At 43.2% G+C, this 18244-nt stretch overlaps 1 protein-coding gene across 2 annotated transcripts in view; it reads left to right on the forward strand.

Annotated features, from left to right (window-relative positions):
• Nucleotides 1-18244, forward strand: part of emc10 (ER membrane protein complex subunit 10) — a 46467-nt gene that overhangs the window by 10130 nt on the left and 18093 nt on the right. For both annotated transcript variants that reach the window (XM_033013616.1, XM_033013617.1), the window contains exons 2-5: nucleotides 405-471; nucleotides 1391-1503; nucleotides 3220-3318; nucleotides 14420-14601. In XM_033013616.1, coding sequence (XP_032869507.1) covers nucleotides 405-471; nucleotides 1391-1503; nucleotides 3220-3318; nucleotides 14420-14601 — 461 coding nt within the window. The remainder of the gene's footprint in view (nucleotides 1-404; nucleotides 472-1390; nucleotides 1504-3219; nucleotides 3319-14419; nucleotides 14602-18244) is intronic.

Raw genomic sequence — 18244 nt, forward strand, 5'->3', positions numbered from 1 at the left:
GATACGGGGGAGTGAAGAAAAAATCTTCTTGCTCAATATGTCTTAAGTGTATGGAAGTTATTGCCTGAAAGGGTAGTTGAGGCTGAAATCCTCATTGTTTTAAGATACTGGTCCACAATTGATTTTCCGGCACCCTTAGTTCTAGAGCCTTTGTGGATTATCCATTTTGCTGGACCACCAAGAGGCCACAGCCTTGAGAGGAGTCCAATGGTACCGGAATGGTCTGTCTAGGCCAAAAGATCTAAATGCAGGGTGTCTGGCACTGGGAGGCAGTAGCTCTGCCAGCTGTGCCATTGTGACGTTGTTGAACACTGTTCTACAGCCCAACAGGAATACGCACACACACTCCCGCACACTCGCACGCACGCTCGCACACACACTAATTTGTTTTCCTTCTCTTTCAGCCTGGAGACGTTCTAGATCCTGAGGTTGCTGGTGTGTCTGTACTCCTTGAACACTCGTTTGAATTTGGTAAGTTTATAGAGGAGATGAGAATGATGAATATTGGGTCAAGATTGTCAGTGGTTTTCACATGGACACCCTTATCTCAGTGGAACTGTCTGCATGAAACATCTCCTGTGATTAAAGGTACATTAAGCAGGGAGCACAGAATAAAGTTATGAGTAAAAGAACCAACATGAGGCAAAAAATATATCAACAGTTGGTTAGGATTAGACAGGAACGTCTGATAGGATTCCGATAGTGATGTGATTCACAAATTACCATGAAGAGAATTTGCATAAATATGTGAATGTTTAAAGAAACTTGCCGAAATAGGGGCGGCACGGTGGCACAGCGGTAGAGCTGCTGCCTTACAGCGCGAGAGACCCGGGTTCGATCCTGACTACGGGTGTTGTCTGTACGGAGTTTGTACGTTCTCCCCGTGACCGTGTGGGATTTCTCCGGATGCTCCGGTTTCCTCCCACACTCCAAAGACCTACAGGTTTGTAGGTTAATTTGCTTCGGTAACATTTTAAATTGCCCCTGTAAAGTGTGTAGTGTAGTGCTAGTGTACGGGGTGATTGCTGGTCGGTACAGACTCAGTGTGCTGAACGGACTGTTTCCGCGCTGTATCTCTACAGTCTAAAGTAAGTAAGGAGAAGAGCTGGCTGTGGTACCAACAATTGCTTTTTGAAAGAGTTAGTATGCACTTGATGTACCATGTGGCCTCCTGTTACAGAGCAGTGAATGCATCCGTGGTGTGCTATGAGGGGACTGACCTGGGCTGTGGGAGCAGTTGTTTGCAGTAATTAAACTTTCAGCCTACATCGTTGCTCCTCATTGATATTCGGTCTCCAAGAGCAATATTCTGAAGTTATGCTTCACGAAATTCAGATACCTTTACTTTACAGCCCATCAGAGAGCAATAAAGATTGTTTTATCATTGTAGATGACAGCGTGCGTTACAAAAAGAGAGGTACGTTGCTGTGGAGACCAGGCCGTGAAAACTCTCTCACATTATCTCAGTTGCAGCTGACAGAGGATGAGAGGGTCAAACTCAGAGTAAGTGATTATACATTCTTGTACTTCCTGAAGCGACTGCTGGAGAAGTGTCTTCAAACTAGCAAGTGCCATTTCTATTCTGTGGAAGCAAGGAACTGCAGATGTTCGATTACAAAAAAAAGAGATAATTTATCGTGTTCAAGAAGGAACTGCAGATGCTGGAAAATTGAAGGTACACAAAAAAGCTGGAGAAACTCAGCGGGTGCAGCAGCATCTATGGAGCGAAGGAAATAGGCAACGTTTCGGGACGAAACCCAGAAGGGTTTCGGCCCGAAACGTTACCTATTTCCAGAAGGGTTTCGGCCCGAAACATTGCCTATTTCCTTCACTCCATAGATGCTGCTGCACCCGCTGAGTTTCTCCAGCTTTTTTGTATACCCAAGAGATAATTTATGTTGCTTATGCTTTACTTATGCCCTACCTACACCAAAATACCATCCTGGAAACTTTCCAATCAGGTTTCAGGGCCCACCACTTTGTGTTTTGCTCAAGATTCCAGCATCTACAGTTCTTTGTGTCCAGCAGCCAAAATATTATTGAGCTCCTTATGTTGATAATTATTTCCTGCTCTATTAAAATACAGTAAAGACCAGTAAAGATACATAATTTTGCTCTCCACATTTATTTAACAGATGTTTAAGAATGATTTTATAGATGTTTTATGCAGAAAGTTGTTTGAAACATGATCTATGTTTTAAAAACGTTCTTGTGTTGATAAATTTGCTACATCTGTCAAGTCTAGTGAGGTTTCTAACATTTTAGTGAGTTTTATTTGATGTGATTGATGGATTTTGTGTGCATTTACAAAGTTATGTTCTTTTCAGTACTTATCAATCATCGGCATTCCAAGTTCAGGCTCAGAAAGTAACAGTATTTTGTGTGTTTGATTTTGGTACCAGTGTAGTAGGAAGAGAACAACATGAGGATATACCCCAGCATAGTGTTAACTGTACCCCTTGGATGAGCTGGAAGGACAGGGGAACCGTGACCTTATCCTTTACCAGGCCACGACCTCCAGCATTAAGGGCCGAGATACTCACAGACAGCTACATTGGGCTGGCCACGTTGTTCATATTAGCAAAGCCAGACTCCGGTAACAGATACCCTTTATTCCGAACTTTATTATGGGAGGAGATTACCAGGCAGACATGGATAAAGATTCAATAATGTGCGCAAAGCTTCGTTGAAGAACATCTCCACGGACTCCTGGGAATCCCTGGCCATGGTTCAAAGTGGAGAAGCAGCATTTTGGGGTGGTGTTGAGAATCTGAAGACTCTGTACAGGAAACACACCAAGTGGCGCAGCGGTAGAGTTGCTGCCTTACATCTCCAGAGTCCCGGGCTCCATCCTGACCATGCTGGTTCTGACTATGTGGAGTTTTACATTCTTCCCATGACCGCGTGGGTTTTCTTCGGGCGCTCCAGCTTCCTCCCACATACCAAAGACGTGCGGGTTTGTAGATTTATTGGCTTCTGTAAATCATAGTGTGTTGGATAAATTGGGATAGCATGGAACTAATGTGCGGGTAATCGTTGGCCGGCACGGACTCGGTGGGCCGAAGGGCCTGTTTTGATGTTGTATCTCTAAAACTAAAACACGAAAGTCCTGTGGGAGGAGTGCAATACTTTGTCAACTATCCACCCAACTGAATATATTGTGATTGATCAAGATTTTATTTGGACATTCATAACTTTTTGTCTCTTCCCTTCGCTTAGGACATGGCTGGTACAGACGGGTTGTACCGGATTCGAATCCCAAGAAAACTAGGCAGTGAGAGTTCTACTTTGGATTATGTCTCATCCTTTGTTCGAATAGTAAGTATCTGAAAAATTGCAGTTTAACCAAAATACAAATAATATATTTGCTGGGGTCGTTCTCAGGAAGTGTGGGCGGAAATTTCACAGAGTTGTGCAAGTTTTTGCTGCAAGAACAGGTACACTACAGGTCAGCCTGAAGAAGGATCTCGACCTGCAACGTCACCTATTCCTTCGCTCCATAGATGCTGCCTCACCCGCTGAGTTTCTCCAGCATTTCCGTCTACCTTTGATTTTTTCCAGCATCTGCAGTTCCTTCTTAAACAGTACAGGTGTCAGAGGTTTAGCGGTGTACTTGATTAATACGAGTGTCAGAGATTATGGGGAGAAGGCAGGAGAATGGGGTTCGGAGGGAGAGATAGATCAGCTATGATTGCATGGAGGAGTGGACTCCTATTCTACTCCTATTCCTTTTGAGTTTATGACATTGTTAGCATTAGCAGAGGGCTCAAGGATGGGGGTCACAGATTAAAACTTCAAGCTGATTATACAAGGGGCAATGTGACAAAAAGATATTTTACTGCGAATAGTGAAGGTCATTCATTTGCTGCCTGCAGAGCTGGAAACAATCAGTGGCTTCAAATGAGAATTGATTTGGCACAAGTGAATAATTTGCAGGCGTATGTTGAAGGAGCAGAGGAATTGAACGTATAAGATTTCTGGGTGGGAGTTAGCATAGACTCAATGGGCTAAATGGCACCATTCCATGCTGTAATAATGTAATAATTCAATGATCTGTGGACCTGTTCCATTCATGTTACCAACCACTTGATATTATTGAAATTAAGTTTAATTTCAACACATCAAGTGATTGGTTAACAAATACAAGGGTGGAGTAGGTCCTCATTGATCATTTTTGTCAGTAGACAATAATTGTATGAAAGTTGAAATTTATATGGTACTTAAGCCCAGAATGGTTTTTCTTGTTGATTTGTGAGATGTATAAAAGTTGTGTTTCCAGTTAGGTTTCTCAATGCCTTCCTTTATTATCAGAACCAATCTCCCATTGTGTAAATTGCAGCATTACTGTGTTGCGTTGCCTTGTATCTGCCACCACCTACCTTAGCCACTTTTGCTTTGATATCAGTGGATGTAACTGTGCAGAAATGGGGGAGAGAAATTGAAAAGATTCACCGCTGGCACTAAACCTTTAAGGGTGAATGGTTTGTAGATAGGTCTGTAACAGTATAACCTTGACACTGGCCAGCACTTGTGTCCAAAAGTCCAGTGACTGAAGACTTATGGTTCCTATTGTGGAAATTACTGGCAAGAGCTTGCAAATATGTACGCATTTAAATCAATACTGCACGCAACAGAAAATGTCCCGCAAATGGTACAGAACAGCTAGGTGTCGTTGTTGTAGCTCTTGTTCATTCCTGTCCAGGGAGTGTTAGACATTGCAGTTTCATTAGCCACTTGATTTGCTGTTGAAGCAAGAGAAGCCCCAATCATTACAATTTAAAATGCACAGCGGAATGAATAGATGTGTAGCCTCACCAAAATAAATCATTTGGCACCAAGGCATGTAGTGCCACACATGGTTTATGATATGTCCAGCACATCACTGCTTCTTTGTTTTATTTGTGTAGCACAGATCAATTAAAAATAAATTCTCCTGTGCTTGGTTGACAATGAGTGGGAGCTCTGTGTCATTACCAGCATGTCTCAGTCCAGTTTCAGGCACTTGTGTGTATGTGGGTGCGAAGAAGGAAAGAGCTAACGGTACAACGAGCCACCATGATCCAGCGAACCCTCAGCTGCCAACACCAACATGTTCTTTAATGGTCACAGGTCGCCATGCCGACGAAGCAAGTCAAAATCATCTGGAAAAATCATTGAAACTATGAAATGAGTCTTGAATTGGAAATGTTGATAGATGTTGAGATTATTTAAGTATGCAACGAAATGGAAAGGCCAACGGTGCAATTAATAGTCCCTGGAGCTGATATAGATGAGCATGTGGTAGGACATAAAGTGCTGGAGTAACTCAGCAGGTCTGGCAGCATCTCAGGTATTAAACCAGCAGCTGCAATTTCTTGTACGTTCTGTATAGTAGGACATAATATGTTATCATTGATAACATTTGTATTTGAATTGTAGATAATTGTGTTCCCTTGGGCATCATGTTATAAGAAAGATGTTGTCAAGCTGGAACGGGTGCAGAGAAGATTTACAGGAGGTTGTCAGGACTTGAGGGCCTGAGCTAGGTATGTTGCAAAGCCTACCTGAAGCGTCGCTGAAAATCTGTCGCTGCGGGTGTGCGCGATTTTGGAGCCGTTTAGAGGGGGCGGGTTTAAAACGCGATTTTCTCTAGGCTGTTCAAATCGAAGATGTTCAGCCTAGTTAATTATTAACGAAAAATCGCTGGAAGACACCGTCGAAAAAGCTATTATTAGTTTTAAAGGCCTCGTATAATAGTTATAGTAGTTTAAAAATCAATCACTAAACCCGCGACCACCGGCAGCTGTCAGGGTCGCATAGAGCAAATAATTGAAGGTATGCTGTATATTTTTACATTAAAAAGGGCTTCTTAAGATCCCTTTATACAAAGTTTAATATTGCGAGTATCTCATTTTGGGCCCATTATATCCCGCAGTATTTTTCTGGGCATTTGAGGGCACAAATCTAGCGCAATGTGAACGTTCTAAACCAGCGCGTTCACAGAATCCCACTAGAAAGCTGATTTAAAATGGACTTTAATTTACAGCAATTGAACACTAAATTCCTTCCATTTGGCCTATAAATTAATGTAAATGAGATTTTAAAATCATGTTTTATTGTGAATTATTTATGAATATTATTTGGACACTTAGGCTATTTAAAAATGTTAATCATTTATTAAGAAATGGATAGATGTTTAGATCTAGTAATTGAAGTTTGAAATTAGCTACACTTGGGTAACTAACTAATTATATGCTTTAATTTCAGGTCATCCAAGTAAGATTATTTTATATTTGTTTCAGAATGGTTCAATCTACGATAACTGAAAATTTTCATTCAGTTCTCTTAATTTTTAAGAAAGTTATGGGCTTTTGACTGCACACGATCACAGCTTTTTTGTTATGTCCATAGAAAATCAATAGGGAACAAGATGCTAATTTCCGAGTATGAAAATGGCCATAACTTTTTAAATATGAAAGTGAATTAGGTGTCAAATTAAACTTCTTTTTATGCTTTATCTGATGGGATAAATTACAGACTTGATTTTTTAAATCTCAAAATGTTGTAACATTGCTACCTGAGCTATAGGCAGAGGGTGAGCAGGCTAGGACTTTATTTTTTGGAGTGCATGAGGCTGAGGGGTGTATAGTGTGCACAAAAGTGTACAAAATCATGAGAGGAATAGAAAGGTAAATGCAGAGTTGGAGGAATTTTGCCCAGAATAGTGGAATCGTGAACCAGGGGACATAGGTTACAGTGAAGGGGGAAAGATTTAATAGGAACCTGAGGGGTAACTTTTTTTACACAGAGTAGTGGTTATATGGAACGAACCAGAGCCAGAGGAGGCAGATACTATTGTAACAAATAAGACATTTGGACAGGTACGTGGATAGGGTAGGTTTAGAGGGATATGGGCCAAGTACTGTGCAGGTGGGACTAGTGTAGATCGGGCATGTGGACAATTTGGGTGGAAGGGGCTGTTTCCACGCTGTATGATAATGAGATGCTTAAAGTATCCAAAATGTTGACAAAAAGGATTTTAAATGCTGGATGTGTAGGAAAGAACTGTAGATGCTGGTTTACATTGACGATAGACACATAAAGCTGGAGTAACTCAGCGGGTCAGGCAGCATCGCTGGAGTAAAGGAATAGGTGACGTTTTGGGTCTGAAAGAAGAATCGACACGAAACGTCACCTATTCCGTTTCTCGTGTAAATGCTGGATTCCTGATCAAAAAACAAATTAGAGGAACTCAGCAGGTCTGGTAGCACCAATGGAAGGAAATCGACAAACTGCGTTCCTGGTTTGGATCCTTCTTCAGACTATTGCGTGAAAAAGTCTGAAACGATCCCGCCTTAACCCATTGACGCAATGATGCATAATGTCATTTTTGATAATGCAACTTTTTGTAGGAAAACAGCTATTGCAGAGTTATCTGGTACAGAATATGTTGAAGAAAGAACTGCAGATACTGGAAAAATCGAAGGTAGACGAAAAGCTGGAGAAACTCAGCGGGTGAAGAAGGGTCACTCACTGAGTTGGTACAGCAAATGGACATGAATTAGTAACTTTCTCTTTGACATAAATCTCCTTTGAGTGCCTTTTAAAACATGCACAATCTGCAAAATGTTGCTGCCAGTATCTTCATTGTAGAGTTTTGTATGTTTATGCTATGAATCATATTTGATGGAGTCGTACCAGTAACTAGGATTCCGCCCCATTCCCCTACTACAGTCCAGCAGAGCAGTGCCAGATGAACAAGCTGTCATTTGAACCGATTGCTCCTTACTTCCAAGTCCTGGGTGTTGTATCGAGTACCATTCGAGATTGCAATCTAGTGGTTGCTTGTGGAAGGTACAAATTTGTGGACATTGCTGTAGTGGAATAACCTCCCAGCAACCAGCTTCTGGGCTTCTTTAGGCATCAGTAACTTGGATGGGGCACTGCAGAGTTGTTGCGTCTGTGCTTGTGTCACTGATTCTTGAAAAGAGTTGAGGGTGTGGAAGTGGGCAATTGTACCGTGCTTGTGAAACATTGGTCAGCCCACAGCTGTAGTATGTGTGCAGTTCTGGCCGCCACACCACACCAACGATGTGGTGGCATTGGAACGGATGCCAGGATGTTGCTGCGATGGAACGTTTCAGTTATGAGGAGAAATAGGGGAGGCAGGAACTGTTTCTTTTTCTGGAGTGGAGGAGGTTCAACGACGACATGTAGACACGAGGATCTGCAGAACCGATACGTCACCTATCCATGTTCTCCACAGATGCTGCCTGACCCGCTGAGTTACTCCAGCACTCTGTGAAAAGTCACCTATCCATGTTCTCCACAGATGCTGCCTGACCTGCTGAGTTACTCCAGCACTCTGTGAAACGTCACCTATCCATGTTCTCCACAGATGCTGCCTGACCCGCTGAGTTACTCCAGCACTCTGTGAAACGTCACCTATCCATGTTCTCCACAAATGCTGCCTGACCCACTGAGTTACTCCAGCACTCTGTGAAACGTCACCTATCCATGTTCTCCACAGATGCTGCCTGACCCGCTGAGTTACTCCAGCACTCTGTGAAACGTCACCTATCCATGTTCTCCACAGATGCTGCCTGACCTGCTGAGTTACTCCAGCATTATGTGTCTATCATCATAATGAACCAGCATCGTATCGGGCCGAAACTCTTCTGAAAATAGGCAACGTTTCGGGCCGAAACCCTTCCGGGTTTCGGACCGAAACGTTGCTTATTTCCTTCTCTCCATCGATGCTGCTGCACCCGCTGAGTTACTCCAGCACTCTGTGAAACGTCACCTATCCATGTTCTCCACAGATGCTGCCTGACCCACTGAGTTACTCCAGCACTCTGTGAAACGTCACCTATCCATGCTCTCCACAGATGCTGCCTGACCCGCTGAGTTACTCCAGCACTCTGTGAAACGTCACCTACCCATGTTCTCCACAGATGCTGCCTGACCCGCTGAGTTACTCCAGCACGTTTAGTCCTTACAAGACCACATGGTTGAGAAATATAAAATTGAGAGGCGAAGATAGTTTGGGCTGCAGGAAGCTGTTCTTTATATCCGAGGTAGATAAGTAAGAAGACATTGATGTAGGAAAAGTGATTTGAGGGGGACATAGAGCATGGCAGAGCGCAGGAATAGGCCCTTCGGCCCAGAATGTTGGTGCCGAACACCATGCCAAGTTATACTGGTATCATCTGCCTGTACTTGATCCATATCCTTCAATTCCCTGCACACCCATGTGCCTATGTAAAAGCCGATGTTAACGCCACTATTGAATCTGCCTCCACCACCACCACGTGCGTTCCAGGCCCTCACCACTCTGCATATAATAAACTTATGTCACTATATGTCCTCTAGCATTGGACCTTTCCACCCTGGAGAAAATGGTTCCGACTGTGAACCTTTTACATGCAGAGCATGGTGAGTACCTGGAATACACTGCCTGATAAATGTTATAGGAGCAGAATTGCTGACAGCAAATTAGACGTCTCTAGGTGAGCGCCTGAATTGCCTGGGCACAGAAGGCCATGGGGCAAGTGCTGGAGTAAGACATCTCTAGTTGACACTTGAATTGCCTGGGCACAGAAGGCCATGGGGCAAGTGCTGGAGGGAGGGTGCGATGAATGTGGACAGGTGCCCCCGGTCAGTGTCGATGCAGTGGGACGAGTGTCCTGTCACTGGCTTCGAGCATACGTGAGCTGCAGTGATGTATTGCCTGATGAATTGTGTGTGAAATCTGAGCTATCCGGACAGATTCTCCCTAGATGATATTTGATTAGATCAGCGTGTTTCCCCTGATGTAATGTATTTGTTGACCAGCCAGATATATTTAGTTAACCACATGTTTAACAAATAGCATCTAGTATTTACTTACTGTATATCATTCCCACACTGCCTTATTAGTCGTGCACTGTATATTGACAGCGTCTAAGTTAAAACCAATTACCAAAGCTGCTCTTGCAATCTTCACTGGATGCTGTCACCTTTTTCTAATATGGTCACCTCTGCTCGAGCTCGTGTTGCTGGTCTTTTCGTTTCCATGTAAAATATGATCCTGGCATGACCCACGTATTGCAATCAACTCCACACTCGCTCCTTTGGAATTGTTCTTTCTGCAGGGCTGAGAGTTTTATATATGGTGCGTTAGATTATGCTTGTTAGACGTCTAGATTTCAAGGAACTTGGTTTTAATACAGAGAAACTGGGCTGAAGTACAATATCAATCATGATCGTATTAAGCACCAGAGGCCTTGCCCTGCTCTTTATGTTGTTCTTGTGTCTGGGCAGTGCAATGTTTAGGCTAAAGTGTTGGCTGAATAGCTCGCTGCGTTAACTGTTCTCTACCAGGCTAGTGTTTGAGGCACCACAATTACAATACCTAGCCTGGAACGTGGGAATAAAAAGTTAGTCAAGATACTTCTCGACCAAATCAACTGACTTAAAGTACTTGTGTTTGTGAACTTTGGTGATATATGTTCTTGGAAGCAATGGCCATGATGGGTGTAAAAGCAGACAGTAGCAATAGGGCTTGTACGTGGTGGCAATGGGCTGCGATTTTGGGTGAGGATGATAAATCTAATGTAGCGTGCCTTTTAGGAGTGATGGCGTGCAGACTGGAGGGATTGTAGAGGTAATAAGCAGAAATACTTGGCTAACTGTCATGATTAGATGTCTTCACTTTAACTGTGTAGGAAAGAACTACAAATGCTGGTTTAAATCGAAGGTAGACACAAAATGCTGGAGTAACTCAGTGGGACAGGCAGCATCTCTGGAGAGAAGGAATGGGTGACGTTTCTTCAGTCTGAAGAAGGGTCTCGACCCGAAACATCACCCATTGCTTCTCTCCAGAGATGCTGCCTGCCCCGCTGAGTTACTCCAGCATTTTGTGTCTATCTTCACTTTAACTAATGGCAGATAGTTGTGTGAACAAACTGACATGTCTAACACAAGTCTGAAGAAGGGTTTCGGCCCAAAATGTTGCCCATTTCCTTCGCTCCATAGATGCTGCCGCACCCGCTGAGTTTCTACAGTAATTTTGTCTACCCTCTATGTCTAACACAAGCCTTGTAATGGTTTAATCGTGGAGTCATACAGCACGGAAACAGGCCCTTCGGCCCAACTTGTCCATGTCGACCAAGATGCCCATCTACCTGCCCGCGTTTGGCCCATATCCTTGTAAACCTATCCCATCCATGATTAGTTTAATATTGATCAGTTTCATCTGATCTGTTCAATGCCATTTGTTCCCTCTGTACTGTCCCACAAGTTGTGTTGCTTGCAGTGTTAAACTATTACAACTATTACACGCTGTACCAGCTTAATATTAATGCCTTCATTGCATCATTTGGCAAAGACTTTTTAGTTTGAGTTACAGTTTAATCTTTCCATTTGTATTAAAGATTTGCTTCGTAGACAAACTTCTATGCTGACTGATACACCGTGATCTTTATGAATACTAAACCTGATATTGCTGAAGTACACCATGTAACATGGTTCTCCCAGACATGGCTGGCAGGTTGGACAGCAGTTACATCAATATTCATCAATCTCTGGCACCCTCTTCCTGCTGGTGCTGTACCTGGGAAGTTCACAAGTCATAGAAGCTGAAGTAGGCCATTTGGCCCATCGAGTCTACTCCACCATTCAATCATGGCCCAATTTATCCTTCCATCTCAACCCCATTTTCCTGCTTTCTCCTAAAGTGCTCGTTAATAAAGTCTCCCGCTTCCCCTCTGTCCACTTTGGCATCACCAACAAAAGCACCATCTCTTCCAACACCCATGTACTCCTATCACCAAACACCGACACACAACTCCACAGCTACCTCTGCTCAAGATTATGTTTGAATGTACTTGCCATGAGATATTTACTGCATGAATATGTAGGGAGAGTTTGATCAGTGTGCGCTAACCACTGTTCCTGCTAATTCAAATATACGTTTATGAACGAGAAAGATTGCTGGTTGGAAATAAGCAGGTTTTATAAAACAGTACAAGAACAGGACAGTAACTCATTCTCTTTATCTTTCTCATCTTATGTGGTGGCTCCAAACAAAAATAAAATGGTTAATATTGACACTTTTAGTAAGACAAAAAGATGCTGGTACACATGATGCTATTGGCTTCTGTGCATCCATCTGGTTTTTAGAGGTACTATCACAAATAAAAGCACTGGTTACTATACTGATCTGATCTGACAACATCTGTGGAAAGACTCCTTTGATTAGTATTTTGGGTGTGCAGATTTTCATACGCTCTAGGGGCAAAAGTGGGCCATTCGGCCCATCGTCTACTCCGCCATTCTATCACGGCTGATCTATCTTTTCCCTCTTGACCCCATTCTCCTGCCTTTTCCCCAGAATCCCTGACACGGGCTTTTGTACCTTTTATGCCCTCACAACAAACTTTGATAAGAAAGCGTGACCACTTGAATCATTAACTCATCTGCTCTTTCTGCGGATTCTGCATGGGTTGGGATGCAGATTGTCAGCAGAGTTTTGCCTTTTGTTATGCACAAATATGATCACAACTATGGATGTGTACTTAGTTTAGTTTATTACTGTCACATATACCAAGAGCGGAAAAACCTGTTCCGTGTGCGATCCAGTTAAATCGACCTCTGGGAGAGCGTGCAAAAAAAGTCGTTCCGGTGGATCTTGCGATTTTCAAATCTGCAATCTCTGAGGAGTCTGATCTTGGTCTAAGCTGATACGCCCAGTGTCCTGAAGGCACTGGATTGGCGATGTTGGGGTCAATCTGGCCCAGACAACGCCGTGCCTCCATTCATCACCGCTTGATGTACCATTAGTATTCATATCATCCACGATAAAGTATCCCATCATTGTTAATTCCTAACCCTCAATATTTTCTGGGTTGAAGCAATACATCCTCAGATGGTGTCTTAGGAGATCTGCTAATGACTGCGTGAACAGGACGCACCAAGATGTGACTGGCAAAATGCACAGATAATTATGTTAATAAAATACTAAGTGTGATCTTTGAAAATAGCCAACTGTTCACAGGCAACATTATTGCCTGATGGCGACTAACAGATTGAATGCAAGCTAAGGGGCTGTCCCATGGGGTGAGGCCTGTATGGTCGTGAGTAGTCGCCCAAAGAGTCGTACCTTTTTCTGGTCGGCGCTGGATTTTCAACACATTTTAAATTTTCAATGACCTGCTGTGACTATGACGGTTGCTGGCAGTCGCCGGGAAAAAATTGCGTAAGTGGGACAGGCCCTTTAGATTCCGATCCTATCTGTGATGCTAGTTTATGTTCCATTACTGTGGAGGATACGACTGGATGATTCAAAATGATAAAGAAAAGACCTGATCTACAAGAGAACAGAATGGAATAGAATCTGATTATATATTGACCCTGGAGAATGGTGGAATGTCTCAGCCCCGAAAGTACATTTCTAATGATTGATTATTGCAGCGAAGTCTGCAAAATTAGATCATTCGGCTGAAAAAGTAAAGTTCAGAGGCTCTCGTGATTAAAAGCACCAGCGTGTGCAGCATGAAGACATTGGCGTAGAAGGTTCATGGCTCAGAGTCTAATCTGTAGTATGTGCATCTTCATTGCAGCAAACTTTAGGAAATGAAACAGAATAAGGCAAAGCTTTAATTCCTGTTGATGCTTTCTCCAGATTGTTTGGATTGCTTTCTCAGGAATGTTGGAGGGCGAGGGGAGACTTGATAGAAATGTAGAAAATTATGATAGGCATCGATGGGGTCGAAAGTCAGTATCTTTTTCCCAACTTGGAAATGTCAAAGATTAGGGGGAATAGCTATAAGGTTTTTGGAGGAAAGTTTGGAGGAGGAAAGTTTAATGGGGATGTGTGCGGCAGTTTTTTCCATGGAGAATGGTAGCCTGGAACACATTGCCGGGGTGGTGGTGGAGGTAGATACGATAATGGCATTTAAGAGGCTTTTAGACAGGCACATGGATGTGCAGGGAATAGAGGGATTTGGATCACGTGCAGGAAGATAGCATCATGTTTGGCACAAACATTATGGGCCAAAGGGCCTGTTCCTGTGCTATATTGTTCTATGTCTGTGTTCTATTTACTGTCCTAATTCCTGATGAAATGTGTGATTATGTGGCTACCAGCTGGCAGCATCAGTCCAGATCGGCCATTTGGTAGAGGTGACAAAGGTTGGAGGCAACTTTGCAACAGCATGAGCAGCAGCAGCCGCATGTGTCTGCGGACAAGGGTAGGAACGAGAAAAGGGAGTGGGAAAAGACATTTTAAAGAACCAAGGTGGTCATTGAATGTCTTAATTCAAATCGAGAGCTCTGTAGTTACACGTGTAAAGTCCTTTTATGGAAGGTTTATGTTCTGTACAAGCCATAACATAATGTTTTTATTATTCCACTGCTCAGTTGCTAATTCTGTGTCTTCATTTTAATTTCCTTTCTTCAGTGTGCTCTGGTTGAATCTCACCTCTCTGATGTGATCACAGTTAACACAGATGTGTCTGGCAATATCATCGGTGTTTCCATAGTAACTATCCCAGGGTCCTGCAATGGAGCTGAGGTGGAAGACGTGGATTTGGAAGTGTTTAACACAACTGTGCACCTCATGCAACCAATACTGGCGGCAGCGTGAGTATTCCTTGCCGTATATTGTATGCTCAGTGTTTCATTGCCCCGTGACGATCTCCTTCAAGTAGCGAATGCCTCAATTGTCCGGTGATAAAACATGGAAAATATGCAAGTTGAGAGTAAGCAGAGTGAGCAGGTTGAACTCGTTCACACAGCATGAGTGGCATTGGGTGTAAATTTGACACACATGCTAGTCAATCCTGGTGTAAATTGGATACACTTGGAGATGGAAAATGGATTGAGTGGCCATGTGCAGTTTTAATTAAGTGTGGTGTTCTACTGGGGAAGATGTGTAAAGAGTTTACCCAAGAGCTCTCCCGAGTTTAAAAAAAAATCAAACTCTTGGTAAGCACGTAGAATGTATGTAGCGGGTACGTCGGAGCTCTGGACGTCTCTTAGCGGCTCGTAACGCTAACGGCAGGTACTCGTGAAACGCGGTAAGCTCGTGAAGATTTTTTCAACATGTTGAAAAATGTCCACGAGAGCCCCGAGTACCTACGAACGGCCATTACCGTAATTCTCCGAGTTCGAATCAGGGGAAACTAGGGGGAACTCTTGAATTACCTCGTACAGTGGGACAGGCCCTTAAGTGAGCTTGATATCCTTAAGTATAAACTCCACTTAGTCAACAGCAACGAGGAGAAAACAACATATGGGTGGATTTTTAAATCTGTTCATTCCATTTGTGTTAAGAGGGGGCAGATAGTGCACTATTGTATTTGAGTTTGACCATTGTATTTATGTATAGTATCATCTGATCCGGTTGGATTGCTAGCACAGCAAAGCTTTTCATTGTACTTTGATACATGTGACAATAATGAACCTAAAGGTTGTGGCGCAGCAGATAGTGTTGACCTTCGCAGATCCTGCAGCCTGGGATCAGTCCTGTGGGTGTGGAGTTTGCAGGTTCACCCTGTGACCGCCTGGGCTTCCCCGGGATGCTCGTGTTTCCTCTCACATCTCAAAGAACAAGCCGCTAGGTTTAACTGGCCACTCTAAATGATCCCTTGTGGTAGGTGTTTAAGAAAGAACTGCAGATGCTGGAAAAATCGAAGGTAGACAAAAATGCTGGTGAAACTCAGCGGATGAGGCAGCATCTATGGAGCGATGGAGTAGGTGACGTTTTGGGTCGAGACCCTTCTTCAGACTGATGCTAGTACTAATCAGACCTTATGGTAGGTGGGTGACAGGAGAAGTGAGTGTAGTTATAGAGTCACGGAGAGAGCATGGAAACAGGCTCTTCAGCCCACTGAGCCTGTGCTAGCCATCAACCGGACATTTACACTAATCCTACTTCTATCCCAGAGGAGATAGATCAATGGGGAATAAGTGGAGGGTAGGATCACTGTGAGAACTGGCATGGATTCAATGGGCTGATTGGCCTCAATGTCATGTGAAATGTGAAACCTCTATTGATATTGCCCGGCAGTGATGAAGAAAGATTAGCTGGTTTGGGTTGTTTAACTTCTGGTTGAGAGGAAGCTAAAGGAAGATTTATCTGAGATACATAACATTTATAAAGGACTTAGAGTAGATAGCAAGGACCTGTTTCCTTGGCAGAGCAATCAATAGCCCGGGGCATAGATTTAAAATAATAGCTCAAAGGATTTGAAAGGAGATGAAGAGAATATTTTTGATCTGCTACGTTTGAGTTTGAAGCTCATTGTCCGTTTATGCGGTAGAGGCAGAAATCTTCATCACATTTAAAAAATATTTGGTTTGCCTCTGAATTGATAAAATGGACAATACATTCTATGTACGAAGCCACAAAGAACAGGAGTGTGGGGGTTAAGCAAATAGCTGTGCTACAACTACAGCCAATGGGTTGAATGGACAATAGGTGCAGGAGTCTTCCAGCCATCACCGCCAATCAATGTGATCATAGCTGATCATCCCAAATCAGTACCCCGTTCCTGCCTTCTCCCCATATCCCCTGACTCTGTCCGCTATTGTTAAGAGCCCAATCTAGCGCTCCCTTGAAAGCATTCAGTGAACCGGCCTCCACCACCCTCTGAGGCAGAGAATTCCACACATTCACAACTCTATGTGTGAAACAGAATATCCCCCATGGCAGTATATATCTCTGATCCTTGCTATAGCTCAGATTGTTGAGGTCATAAACAGCAGGCAAATATCCCAGTTAATGTTGACTAATTTGGTATTACTCTTGGTATATTATTGCTACATGCACAGAGACAATTAAAGTTTGTTTTATTCGTGTGCTATTGAATTAAACCAGCTAATACTCTACATGAATCAAGCAATTCTGAATATAAACAAGTAAAATTGGTAAAACAAAGAAATATAGAAGAGAGCGGAATATAGTTTTACAGCATTACAATTCCATGGGAAAAATCCATTGACTGCAATGAGATAGTTTGGGAGATCGGGACTGCACCCTAGTTTATGGAGGGAGGGGGGGCATCAGAGGGGAAGAAGCTCTTCCTGAGTCTGGTGGTATGTGCTAACAAGCTTTTATATCCTGCCCGACGGAGGTCAAAACAGTCCTTGATTCTGAAGAAGGGTCTCGAGCCGAAATGCCGCCCATTCCTTCTCTCCTGAGATGCTGCCTCACCCGCTGAGTTACTCCAGCATTTTGTGTCTACCTTGATTATGTTGGCTGTTTTTCCAAGGCAGCGCGAAGGGAACAGGTGGTGTTTTGGGTTGGAACCCTTCTTCAGAGTTCCGACCCAAAACGTCACCTACTCCTTTTCATCAGAGATGCTACCTGACCCGCTGAGTCACTCCAGCACTTTGTGTCCATCTTCAGTATAAATCAGCATTTGCGGTGCCTTCTTGCACACAGCGTCAATGGTGGGAGTTCCCTCTGTGCTACATCCACAATACACTGCAATATCTGTGGCATGACTATCACTAATCTTAGAGATTTCTAGTATACGTAACTCAGATGTACATGAACCAATTTTGTTATTTCAAGGGCAAAGTTAAGATTGAAATAGTTTATTTGTGAAATGACAAAAGGGAAGAGATTTAACTTTTTTTATGCTTTCCATCACAGTGAGGGATGTGGGGGAGTCCCTGTCGTGGATATTTATGTTAAAAAGTGTTTTGTGTGTTTGTTCCACTGCTTTGTATTTGTATGACTGACTTGGCAAATGAAATTCCTCGTATGTTGCAAAACATACTTGGTTAATAAAGTATCATTGTGATTGTGATTGGTTGTGAAAAGGACACCGTAACAATGTTCTGTTTTGTTGGCCACAATTTTAATTGATCATCTTTTCACTCAGAGGTCTAAGCACGGAGCAGCTTGCCTTTCTGCCAATCTATACACTTACTTGGTGGCATAATGGTGCAGCTCGTAGACCCGCTGCCTTGCAGTGCCAGGGACCAGGGTTCGATCCTGATCTCTGGTGTTGTTCGTGTGGAGTTTGCACGTTCCCCCTGTGACCCTGTGGGTTTCATCCGGGTGCTCCGGTTTCCTCCCACATCACAAAGACATGCATGGTTGTAGGTTAATTGGTTGCTGAAGTTGCTGTCAATGTGAAGGGGGTGGATGAAAAAGTTGGATAACCTGGAACTCGTGTGATTGTGTGACTGATTGGCAGTGAGGACTTGATGGGCTGAATGGCCCATTTCCATGCTATATTTTTCAATCAATTCAATACTTCCTCTTCTGTTG

The sequence above is a fragment of the Amblyraja radiata genome, chromosome 38 (assembly GCF_010909765.2).
Source record: "Amblyraja radiata isolate CabotCenter1 chromosome 38, sAmbRad1.1.pri, whole genome shotgun sequence".
Lineage (NCBI taxonomy): Eukaryota > Metazoa > Chordata > Chondrichthyes > Rajiformes > Rajidae > Amblyraja > Amblyraja radiata.